This window comes from Nicotiana attenuata, unplaced genomic scaffold (assembly GCF_001879085.1).
Source record: "Nicotiana attenuata strain UT unplaced genomic scaffold, NIATTr2, whole genome shotgun sequence".
In the NCBI taxonomy this organism is placed as follows: domain Eukaryota; kingdom Viridiplantae; phylum Streptophyta; class Magnoliopsida; order Solanales; family Solanaceae; genus Nicotiana; species Nicotiana attenuata.
Window position 1 is genome coordinate 86,046 of NW_017670652.1, and position 13,480 is coordinate 99,525.

The window sequence follows — 13,480 nt, forward strand, 5'->3', positions numbered from 1 at the left end:
ACAAGGAACAAGGCAAGATTGGTGGTTCAAGGATATAGTCAAGAGGAGGGCATAGACTATGATGAGACCTTTGCTCCTGTTGCAAGATTGGAAGCAATTAGACTCCTCATAGCCTTTGTTGCTTACATGGAATTCACTCTCCATCAGATGGATGTCAAGAGTGCCTTCCTTAATGGCTATCTAAAGGAAAAAGCATTTTTTAAGCAACCTCCGGGCTTTGAAAGCAAGGAATGTCTCGATCATGTGTATAAGCTTGACAAGGCACTTTATGGGCTTAAGCAGGCTCCAAGAGCATGGTATGAAAGATTATCAAAGTTCCTGCTTGAGCATTGATACAAGAGAGGCTTACAGATTAAACAAAAATCAAATGGAACTATGATCCATCAGCAGAAGTATGTAAAAGAGTTGCTTAAAAGGCTAAAAATGGAAGATTCCAAAGAAATCGACACTCCTATTGCAACAGCCACAAAATTAGATGTAGATGAACCTGGTTCATCTGTTGATCAGAAGATGTATAGGGGAATGATTGGATCTTTGTTATATCTCACTACTGGCAGACCTGACATTGTCTTCGGTGTAGGTCTTTGTGCTAGATTTTAGGCAAATCCAAAGGAGTATTACTTGACTGCTGGTAAGAGGATCTTGAGATACCTAAAAGGCACCACTGACCTTTGTCTATGGTATCCAAAAGGTAGTAATTTCAACCTAGTGGGATATGCTGATGCTGATTATGCAGGTTTTCTTGTGGATAGACAGAGCACCTCAAGTATGGCACACTTTCTTGGCTCATGTCTTGTGTCTTGGGCCACCAAAAAAGCAAAATTTTGTGGCCTTATCTACTGCTGAAGCTGAGTATGTTGTTGCTGCCTCATGTTTTGCTCAATTGTTATGGATCAAACAATAATTAATGGATTTTGGAATTGATATAGGTTATATCCCCATATTCTGTGATAACACTAGTACAATTAGAATGGCCAAGAACCCGGTTCATCATAAGAGAACTAAGTACATAGATGTTAGGCATCATTTTTTGAGAGACAACTATGAGAAGTGTTTGATCAATGTGGAATTTTGTGCTATTGACAAGCAAATAGCTGACATCTTCACAAAAGCTCTAAGTAGAGATCGCTTTGAAAGAAACATGTTAGAATTAGGGATGATTAAGATTACCTAAAAGGAACCTATTCTATCTCAAAAATTGGTTTGAAAATTGTGAATATTTGTACATAATTGGATTAGATTTTGCTCAGTCTCATACTTTCATTAGTATACTCTTGTGTCATGTGCTAAAATGACTCATTAATCTCTAATGATATTATATCTATTTTCTTGGAAAATTCAGACTTACACAAGAGATTTCTCAGTGAAGAACCTGGTTCATCGAGATTACTTGGTTCGTATTCTCCACTCTGCATATTTTGGAATAATTATATTTGGATCATGATTAGAGGAGAGTCTCATTTAATCCCAAATCCTTTTGAACTTATCCGTTATGAAATGAACCAATTTCGTTCAAAAAGAGTCGAAACCCGTATTAAGTGCCTAGATTCTAGGGACACTCTTGAACGTCTTTTCAAACTGAGTTTCAATTTGATTAGACTTTTGGGAAAGGCTGCCGTTACCCAATTAAATATCCCTTCTTAAATTGATTAGGCCTTAGTGTTTCTTCACTTCTAATTCAAGCTGTCAAAAATCTCTCCATCTTCTCTCAGCTTCCAAACACACTCAAACTCATTTTTTTCATACCCAAGCACAGAAATGGCTAACACCTCTGAGAATCCTTCATCACCACCCAATAAAATCACATCCACACCATCTATCACTCCTTCAACCACGCCAACCTCTAGGAAAAGTAGGGTAAAAATGATGGCTCACAAGGTTGTTGCTAGTGGAGAGTAGATCAAGAAAATAAATGAAAAATTGAAAGCGGGTAGGGAAGAAGAACTCTAGAAATCTAATGAATCATTCAAGTCTGCTACTGAGGGGGAAGAAATGATTTCTTCTGAGATAGAACAGGTAATATCTGACCCTAAAGTTACTCTTGAAATCATATCTGAGGTTGCTACAAATCTGGAAACTAGGTTTGTTCTAGTAGGAACAGTGGCTGGTGTAGAAACAACTGAATCTGGGAAGGTTGATGGTAAAAATGAAAAGAAAAAGAAAAGAGACTGAGGGTGCTCGAAGTGCTATGAGGGAATGGGAAAAGGAGTGGCTAAATTCTCACCCACTCTTGTTAGCTTAACTAAAGAATCAGGTGTTATGGTAGTTTGGAGTGAGAAATCTACTGGAGAAAAGGAGAGTTTGAGAGAAACAGGAGGAAGTGGGTCTGGAGAAGCTGCTGAGGGGTTGTTTCGATTAGGGAAGGATGTTGAAGAACCTGTTCCATCTGAACAGGAAACCCTCGCAGACCACTGAAAAGGGTGACTGAAGTTACAATCCCAAGAAGAAAGGAAGTTCAAGAGTTAAAATCCCCGGCACTTTTAGGGCAAACAAGAAGAGAAAGGATGCCGCTTCTATCCCTGTAGAGACTCCTCCCACAAGAGGAAGAGCTACAAGGAGTCAGAAGAAGTAGAGTGCGGCTGAATTGGAAAAGGCCTTAGAAGAAAGTAAGAGAAAAGATTCTGCTAAGGGAAAGAAGAAGGTGGTTGAGCTTGTTGAAATTGATGAGATGGACCTGGTCCTTCGGGATGAAGAAGAAGCAAAAGAAGAAGAAGAAGAAGAAGAAGAAGAAGAAGAAGAAGAAGAAGAAGAAGAAGAAGAAGAAGAAGAAGAAGAAGAAGAAGAAGAATCTGATGTTGAGAAGGACAAGATGGTGCAATTTGGGAAGAGAACCATCTTGAAAGGTAGACTCCTCAGGGACTTAGAGGAGGAAGGTATGTTACTTCTGCTGGAGAAGTTACAATTGCAAGGCTGGAAGGACATGGTCTTTCAAAAGGATTGAAAGCTAGCCAGAACTGAGATTGTGAAATTCATGGCAAACTGTAAGATCAAAGATGGTAGGGTCACCGGTGTGGTAAAGGGGGTGACAGTGAGATTTGATGATAAAGAACTGGAAGAAATCTTAGGTGTACCTACTGAAGGGTACAATGACTATAAGAAGCTCAATTGGCCAAGTCTAGAGAATCTCCCTACTGCCCTTGCCATCACTAGGAAGTTTGGTGACAATGAAGAGGAGCTTGATCCCAAGGCTATTTACAAAAGTGAGATGAAGCCACCCCATAAAGTATTGTTTGAATTTGTGAACAAAGTTGTGCTGCCTAGGCAGGTAAGGAGGCATATTGCCACATTTATGGACCTGGCCCTTATGGAACATTTGGATAGTGGGAGGCAAATCAATTGGCATGGGTTTATCATCCAGCTTCTTGATAGGGTTCTGAATGGAACCAAAACTCATGCCATACCCTATGGTTTTATTCTCACGGCTGTACTTGCATATTTCAAGGTACCCATCAAAAATTGGGAAGATGGTACAAGCAAGGATCATTTTGAGGCAAACACTCTAACTACTTGTGACTATGAAGTCCAAACCACTCCCAAAGAACCTGGTTCATCCAAAAAAGGTACCAGTGAACAACAAAGTGCGAGCTTTGGTGCAAGAGGGGCTAAAGATGCTGAGATTGATTGGCTGAAGAAGAGGTTGGCAGAGGTGGAGACTGAGAGGGATGCTCTCGGAGCTGAGCTGACAAAAGAAAAGGAGAAAAATGATGGCATTCTTCAGGATATGCTGAAACTCCTCCAAGCCAAAAACCAAGAACCTGGTCCTTCCCAGCCTTAGGCCTCCTAGCCTAGAGTAGATCAAGCAGTGACCCAGTTCGGGATTTTTTCTTCTCTTCGTTTGCTCATGATCCGGGGTTTTTATATCTTTTTATGCTTTCTGGTAGGATCTTATCAATCAATGAAATTCACTGCTTTTGCTCTAATTGTTAGTTGATATCTCTTATATGGCTAATATCCTTAGATTGATAGATGATACTTGACTCCATGATTGCATTTGAAGTAGCCCCAGTGGCCATGAGTAATTTCTATTAAAATCTGGTTATCTCACATCATTATGCAACTTTTCGATGATGCCAAAAGGAGGAATGTGCTTTTACTTTGGACTGTGATGTTTATAACCTAATGAACCCGGTCCTTGATGATTAGTGACTTTAAAAGGTAAAATGTTCTAACTTTGTATTGATCTTGAGCTAAGTTGAAACAGCGCCTACGCTTATGAAAAGCACAGAGTTTGTCGTTATCAAAAAGGAGAAATTTGTTGGCCCATGTGAAGTTTGTTTTGAAGATTGACAAAGGAACTCAAGCATGAACCAGGTTCATCCAGAGTGTACACAGACACGGGCAGATTCAAGTACAAGGGATGCACGTGAGGGAGATAAGTGTAAGTGGTTATATCTGATATCTTCTGATCGAAAAGATTGCACAATTGATAAGGAGAAAGACTCCTTACTCGAAGAGAATACTATCCAAGATAAGGGAGGAGTTAGAAGTAGATGATTACTAGAACTCTTCCACCAAGGAAGAGTATAGCATTGGGACTCTAGTTATTTCCTATTCTACTAACTTTATAAATTACAGGATGTTCTCGCTTTACATGTACGCACAAAAGCTGAAGTTAAACATGAGTGAGCAAAATAGCAAGGCATTTTGCAAGCAATTCGTGTGTTATTCAAGTGTGTAAACCTGAAGCTACATGAACCAGACAGAAGAACCAGTTCTAAGTGTTTGTCTTTTATTCTAGTTTCATTGTAGTAGGTGGTTTTCAAATTGTACCTTTCATCTTTATCTAGAAGCAATTGTATTAGGTACTCTGAGTATTCAAGTTAGAGTTAACTTAAAGTTGTCGCAACAGTTTAGAGGCTGGTTACCACAATAAGATTAGAGGTAATCCTTAGGTTTACAAAAAGTTTTTGTAAATTGTGTTTTGGCTCAGTGATTTAGTGAAGTGTTGGGGAAAATCCTACTGAGTAGTAGGTCATGGTTTTTTCACCTTTTGAGCCGGGTGTTTTTCACGTAAAATACTTGTGTTCTTTACTTTCCGCATTTATTATTTCCGCAATAATCGTTTAAGGAACACATAGAAGAACCAAGTCCTTTTATAATCTGTGCACGCGTAAATTGGATACCACATAATTCACCCCTTGTGTGGCATTAAAGTACAAAACATCACACAAAAAGCCAATAACAGAAAATTAAAATGATAATCAAGTCAACTCCCACATCCACTTTAATAAAATGGTGTAGGGCTCATACTCGATGGAAATTATTATAAGGCGGAGCTAATCCCGTATATGTGAACCGTACTTTTCAGTTTTCATATATCTTGTACTTCTGTTTTGTTGTTAATAAAAATTTTAACAGAGATTTGTTTCTTATATCCATTCAATTGGTTGTTATGTTTGTTGGTAGTATCAACTTGATACTAATATAAAACACAAGGGCTGCTGCCACCCATATATTGGACCCCTACTCACCCTTTTAACCTATTTCGCGCCAAATAATTTTTTTAGAAAAAATCAAATATAAATATTGTTAGGTCAAAAAAATTGTTGGAGAACAAGTGGGTTACATACCAATAAAAGATTAGTTTTCTGTTACGGAGATCATGAATTGAACATATTTGGGACGTTGTGGGTGGGAAAAAATTGTTGCACACGACATTTATTCTTCATATATAGTAGGATTAACATCTGTATAGGTCGAGAGTAATGTTAACCAGGATAAATTAAAATTTTAAAATATCGATTAATTGCACTGAATGTCAAGCAATAAACAAACAAAAAAAAATTGTTAAAAGAGGTGCCTGTTAGAGAATTGGATCAATTTGGCCCATACTTCCTTCTCAAAAGTATTTTCCGAAAAAAAAAAAACAGGAAGAAACTATTTTTTCTGCTTCTAATCAAAACCTTTTTTTCTTTCTAAAAGCGTAGTCAAACACCTAACTTTTTATTTAAATATTTTTAATTAAAAAAAAAAACTTTTGAAAAAAAAAAGTTTAGTCAAATAGACTACTCCCTCCGTTCCAGTTTATGTGAACCTATTTCTTTTTTGGTCCGTTCCAAAAAGAATGATCCCTTTCTAAATTTGGAAACAATTTAGCTTGAGTTCTCAATTCTACCCTTAGTGACAAGCTTTTATAACCACACAAATACTGTGGACCCCTTTTTGAGTTGTTTAGGACCACAAATTTCAAAAGTCTTTATTTTTTCTTAAACTCCGTGCCCAATCAAACAGGTTCACATAAATTGGAAATAAGATGAAGAGGGCCGGAAGTAGAAGGAAAAGAGTAAAAAGAACAAATGAAGGAAGAAAATTGTCAGAAGATGAGTTTCTATTCTCCTCTTCACAGACTTGCCATGGCTTCGACTAAGTTGAACCAAAAATGAGTTCAATATCGGCTTCTTAAATTCCCTAGAGCCGTAAATGGTAACAGCTCTATTTTAAGAACTGACCATATACTGATATACATTTATCTGTTTTTTTAATAATCAGGTTAGTTGATTGTACCTTTTATTAATCACCTGTTCTAATTTCTGATAATAAACTAAAAATTTGTAAGCCAACAACTATTTTCCGTACATACATAACTATGTTGCTTGCGTTTGAAAAGTACACATTCAGAGATTGTACGATAAAAAAGTATTTGTTTGTTAAAATCCAGATCTTGCGCAATGTTTACCCACTTTTAGCAGCTATAAAAATTAAGGTCAGAGTTAAGATACCCAATTCCAAGTAACACTGGTTGCTGTACAAAATTTGATGAGAAATTTTTAGTTTTTAATTAAATGACCAAATTTACTCCAAAGTCCCATCGGATTTCATATGAAAAGGCACATAAGTCCTTTAGTTGAATTTTTTTTTGCTGCAGTAGTACAAGTATTGATCTGAAAATGAAACGAAGACAATTTAAATCATTAAGATCAAACTTAGAAATTCTAAGATAATCAATCTACGTTATAATTTTATCCTTCAATTATATCGTATATACCATTATATTCTTTTCCTAAGTTTCACATTTGATTTTAATAATTTGAGAAGTGACTTCAATTATCTGACCAACCTCTCTTCCATGTATATCCGGTAAATGGTAGATGAGGATTTAATCATGAATTATCTTGAGCAAAATTCATTTATAGCCACTCGGACCAAATTTATAACATTCGGTAGCCCAAAATTACAATATATATTTTAAGAAATTTTACCTCATATAGCAAAGGTTTACACCCTATTTATTATTAATCAAAACCGTTTTAAAATATTATTTTCTATAGCTATCTTTTATTTTTTTTTATAGTAAAATAGGTATTTTATGGTATACACCACCATTAAGGCATTAAATGCGCTATATACCATTTTTCTCTCTTATTCTTTCAGTTATTCTCTCCCAAAATCACAACAAAATATATTTCTTCTTTCTCTATCCACGATCTCTCTCTCACACAGCAAGATTGTATTCGCAATTTTTGAAGCACGATTCTCTCTCTCACTTTCAACGTTTTTTCTCCAAAAATTCGTGCTAAGTATTAAAGTTTTCGGGTTTTTGGCCGGTTCAAGCATCTTCTTTTTCTCTTCATTTTTTTTTTAAAATCTTCACCATTGTTAGGTTTTCAGCAGAAAACTTCAAATTTCCTCTTCAATGGCTGATTCAACAACTTTGAAACAAGAGGGCCATTGCAACTTTCTTTTACGCCGGATATTGCAATGGATTCCTCTACACGGATACCGTAATATCTTTTTACGCTAGAGAAGATTCGAGGGTCGGGATTTTTGTTCGTCTCCATTTTTAGTTTTAATACGATTTATACAATATTTTGCTTGGACGAAAAATGCCATCTCCGGCAAACTTTCTTCTCTTCTTTGCTATTTAGTCACATACAATGATACAAATACATTATATTCTGTACAAATTCACTCAAATACCTTGTATTTTTGCATAAATATATTTATTTGCTTGTATTTATGTATTTCGAAGGTTTGTATTTTTTCAATACAGATGAATACATCTGTATTCATGCACGAATACAGAATATGAACATTGAAATACATTGAATACAAACATTAAAATAGAGCAGAATATAAACAATGAATACATTTAATTTTAAAATACAGTAAAATACACATAATACAAATAGAAATGCAGTGAATACAAACAATAAGATATACTGAATAAAACAGTAACAACATGTATTAGGAATAACTAAAATATTGTTAATACAAATGCATTTGAATACGCTGAATATAAAATAGCGAATACAGTAAATACAAACATTGAATCTAATAAATGCAACAGTAAAAAAATTGAAACACACTAAATACAAAATTTAAAGACAACAATTATATACAACTGAAAAATCATTCTAATTAATTGGGTTGATAATGGGATATTTTAGAATTGGTTTTGTTGAGTTATATTAGGAGTGTATCATACCTATTTTTAAGGTGATTGTCGTTACTGTATTTATGAATACACGGCGCGAATACATATGAATACATGCGCGTATAGCTAGACTGTCCTGATTTTAGGCGCTTTTTGCTGCTGTATTCATTAATACAACAGCGCGACTACAGCGAATACACTACCACAACAATTGAATAGTAACTAAAGGAAGTAATTCTGTATATGTTAGCTATATGAAGTTAACAGCCACTAAACAATAGTGGTTTCTGAAAATTCCTCTACATTTTATAGCCCAAAAGTAATTCTAGTGGCTAGCCATCGAATTATACATCTGACCCACAAGCACAAACACAGGTTCGCTGGAGAAATGATTTTCGGCCCAAAATGGTTCAGCCGGAAAACTTCACCGGTCTCAGTAGTGGCCGAAAAATTCACGGTCGCCAGGAAAGCTATATACCGGCCAAACCTGCCGATATCCAAATAGCAAGCAAACCATCTTTTAGATCTAGATTTTCATAATATCAAAAGCCCCAAAAACAATAAATAAAAGAGAAGAAAGACTCGCCAGATTTAAAGGAGGGTCGTTGGTGTTTGAGTTTCCAAAACTCTTCCTCCTATTGTGGGAGGAAGTTGTATTTTCCTATTAGGTCTTTTTCTAGGTTTTGCAAAAATATACTAGTTGGGTACTTACAGTATCATGTGTTGCCAGAACAACATATTGGGTAAAAGGGTATGACAGATCGAGGCGACAAGGTCCATTGTTTGTCGAACAAATACTCTTTGCTTTTTTTATGTTGTACATTGTTGATGAAATGTTCACATTCATGAGCGGTATGATACCTTTGGAGTTTTAATTTATGATGCTAATGTTGTACCTGTCATCTTCCTCAATTCTATATGTAGCTTCTATACCTTAACCAATGAGGTTCACATTAATTCAAGGTTGTAGGCAAATCTGTTACAACCAACTAGAAACAAAAGAAAGCAAGGAATTGTATAGGGCTGTCACTATACAATTTATATACATTAGACTGTCATTATATAAAATATATACAAAAATAGACTGCCACTATACAAAAAATATACTCAATAGACTGTCATTATAGCCAACATAGGATCAAGTGAGGAGCCTTGACGGAAGCTAAAGCGCAAGACTTGGGGGTCAAGCTGGTGACTATGGGGGCTTGGAGGAGTATGGGGGATGCAAACGCTATGTGGACCACGACTGCGCAGTGCCTTAGGGAAGTCGCGAGAGAGGTATTAGGGGTCTCAAAGGGTTACTCTGGTGGTCACAAGGGAGATTGGTGGTGGAATGGAGAGGTGCAAGGAAAAGTGAAAATCAAGAAAGCAGCGTATCTGAAGCTAGTGGAAAGTGTAGACGAGAAGGAGAAGAGGGCGAATAGGGAGCATTATAAGTTGGCTAAGAAAGAGGCAAAGCTAGCAGTTACGGCGACCAAGACTACGGCTTTAAGTCGTTTGTATGAGGAACTCGAGGGCCGAGGTGGGGATAAAAGGTTGTTCAGGTTATCTAAGGCACGAGTAAGGAAGGCACGTGACTTGGACCAAGTAAAGTGTATCAAGGACGAAGAAGGAAGAGTTTTGTTGGATGAGGGGCTTATCCTTCGGAGATGGCAGACCTACTTCCATAGTCTCATGAACGAGGAAGGGGACAGGAGCATTGTACTAGGTGATTTGGAACTCTCTGGGAGTCGTTGTGAATTTGGGTATTGTAGGCGGATTAGAGTTGATAAGTTGAGGGGGCTATACGTAAGATGAGCAGGGGCAAAGTGATCGGGCCGGATAAAATTTCGGTGGAGTTTTGGAAGAGTGCGGGCAAAGCAGGCTTGGAGTAGCTCACTAGGTTATTTAATGTCATTTTTAGAACGAAGAAGATGCCCGAAGAGTAAAGGTGGAGCACGAGGTTCATGTATACAAGAACAAGGGTGATACCCAAAATTGCAATAACTATCAGGGTATCAAGCTGCTTAGCCATACTATGAAAGTCTGGGAGAGAGTGGTGGAGCTAAGGGTGAGGAGGAGTGAGTCTCTTTCCAAGAACCAGTTTGGGTTTATGCCGGGGCTTTCGACTACAGAAGCCATCCACCTTGTTAGGAGATTGATGGAGCAATATAGGGAGAGAAAGAAGGACTTGCATATGGTGTTCATCGGCTTAGAAAAGGCGTACGATAAAGTTCCGAGGGAGGTTTTGTGGAGATATTTGGAGGCTAGAGGTGTACTTGTTGCCTACATTAGGTTGATTAAGGACATGTATGATGGAGTAAAGACCAGAGTAAGGACAGTGGGTGGGACTCTGACCATTTTCTGGTTATGATGGGGTTGCATCAAGGGTCGGCACTCGGCCCTTTTTTGATTGCTCTGTGATGGACGTACTGACGCGCCACATCCAAGGGGAGGTGTTGTGATGCGTGATATTTGCAGATGCTATTGTATTGATTGGCGAGACGCGAGACGGTATGAACGCGCAATTAGAGGTATGGAGGCAGACCCTGAAATCTAAAGATTTCAAGTTGAGCATGACCAAGACAGAATACTTGGAGTGTAAGTTCAGTGGCGAGACTCAAGGAGGGGAAGGGGAGGTGAGGCTGGACTCGCAGTCCATCCCTAGAAGAGAGAGTTTTATGTACCTTGGGTCTATTAGTCAGGGGGATGGGGTGATTGATGAAGATGTCACACATCGTATTGGGGCGGGATGGATGAATTGAAGACTCGCTTCCGGTGTTTTGTGTGACAAGAAGGTGGCACCGAAACTTAAGGGTAAGTTCTACAGAGTGGTGGTCAGATCAATGATGTTGTATAGGACAGAGTGTTGGCCAGTTAAGATCGCCCATGTCCAGAAGATGAGGTAGCAGAGATGAGGATGTTGCGATGGATGTGCGGGCACACCAGGTCAGATAGGATCAGAAATGAGGTTATTCGCGACAAGGTGGGTGTGGCCCCTAATGAAGACAAGATGCGGGAAGCGCGACTTAGGTGATTTGGGCATGTGGGGAGGAGGAGCACAGACGCCCCAGTGAGAAGGTGTGAGAGGTTGACATTGGAGGGACTGCGGAGAGGTAGAGCTAGGCTAGTGAAGAGGTGGGGAGAATTTATTAGGCAAGACGTAGCGCAGCTTCAGCTGACCGAGGACATGACCCTTGATGGGAAGGTATGGAGGTCGAGGATTAGGGTAGTAGAGTAGGTAGTCTAGAGTGTTCATAACAGTAGGATTGGCACGTAGTCTAGCTTTCTGTTGGTAGTAGGTTTTTATGACTAACCGTTATTTTCTTTCATTGTTGATCACCTTACTATCTTGTTGTTTTTATTCTGCTTTTATATGGCTTTTTGGTACTGTCCCTTTTTATCTATATTTGTATTAATATGGTGCTTATGCTTTACTGAGTTGAGGGTCTATTGGAAAAAACCTCTCTATCCTCACAAGGTAGGGGTAAGGTCTGCGTACACACTACCCCTCCAGACCTCATGGTGTGGGGTAATACTGGGTATGTTATTGTTGTTAATAATGTAGACTGTCACTATACAAAATATATACAAAATAAACTGTCACTATACAAAATATATACTAAATAGACTGTCAATATACAAAAAATATACAAAAAAAAACTGTCACTATACAAAAACAATACAAAATAGACTGTCACTATACAAAAAAAAAAAAAAAAAAAGATATTTCGGGCTATTAGATGTAATATTCTTAGGCCGGAGGGCCATTTCGTATCAATGAGGAAAAATATGGGCAATTAAAATTTTAAGAGATTATAGAGGGTCATTTTCTCAATTATCTTTTCTTTGTAGCTTTTTCCCCGTAGTAGCAAAACTGCTTTCGCCACGGCTCAAATGCACCTCACATATTAATATTAATTATAAAACACTGTTCTTTACCCAAACACCTTAAATTTTCGTACATAAAAAAGTGGCCTTACAATTTTTGTTTTCTAGACAGCTACAGATCAATATTGCGTAAAGGTATTATATGAAGTGGAAGAAGAAGACTTTTTTTTTTTTTTACATATCTATACTATTTTTGAAACTTATTTACCCTCAATATTAAAGTTTTAATTTAATTACACGTGGATATACAATTTTCTATTCATATACAAAATAATGCATTAGACTCCAATTTTACATATCTATTTATCCATTTCACTCATCTTCTTCCCTCCTTATTCTCATTTTGATGTCCAGAGAATGAAAGGTGTTTGGATTAAGCTACCCATTGAATTTGCTCATCTTGATTTCCTAGATACTCATTAAAACTAATTTTTGAAATACTTAATTACTGAAAAATAGTGAACGCGTTGTTCACTCGCATAAGATTTGAAGTTTTCATCACCATATCTTTAATAAATAGTCATTGACAGCCATTAAAAAGCTTTGAAGCTTTGAATTGGAAAATCAAATTTTGCAAAATTGGTATTTATTTGAACTGAGTGTTGTTGCAAATGATTGGGAATATCCTTTGAAGTTTATATCTCAATTTTGAGAGAGTTTAATTTGGTGAAGATTCGAAGTGATTTTAGTTAAAATTTCATATTGAAACTCGAAGAAGAAGACATAAATAAATTGTATATATTTTGTATGTCGGTTGTAGAAACAACATACACAATATATACAACTTACATAATTGTATACAAGTTGTATATAAATGTATGTAAATTGTAGTTTTTGACCGAATTCTGTAGAAAAAATATTATATTTTAATTTATAGATAAATTACAGATATATATATATGAAAATGTCCCAAGAAGGTAAAAAGGTAAAAAGAATCTTCTCTTCTAGAAAATATTGATACGCAGTTGATATCGGGCGAAATTTACGCCGTAATATCCAATTGAGGGCGTATATTTCTGCCCCCCGCTTATCTTGGCTAACCGTCTTTCCCCTAGTCTCGGCTCTTCACTCTGCTCGAACTAGATGCTCGGCCATGCCTGGTCTCGGGTGCACCATTCGTCCTACCTGGGCTCTAAGACATGGAATCCCTCGGCTTTACTCGAGGCCATGTCAGATCGTGCTTCCCTCTCGTTTCTTTACCAGGAAATAGGAGATAACTTTATCTCCGATTTTACC

At 37.3% G+C, this 13,480-nt stretch overlaps 1 protein-coding gene across 1 annotated transcript; it reads left to right on the forward strand.

The window, feature by feature from the left end:
- The first annotated feature begins 9,571 nt into the window (after nt 1-9,571).
- LOC109241904 lies at nt 9,572-10,171 on the forward strand. The gene has a single exon (XM_019408729.1). The coding sequence runs from the start codon at nt 9,572-9,574 to the stop codon at nt 10,169-10,171; it is 600 nt and encodes a 199-aa protein (XP_019264274.1).
- Nucleotides 10,172-13,480: the final 3,309 nt, after the last annotated feature.

What these genes read in the sequence shown, in the direction of transcription:
- LOC109241904 (XM_019408729.1), top strand. Translation starts at nt 9,572, where the DNA reads ATGGGGGCTTGGAGGAGTATGGGGGATGCAAACGCTATGTGGACCACG.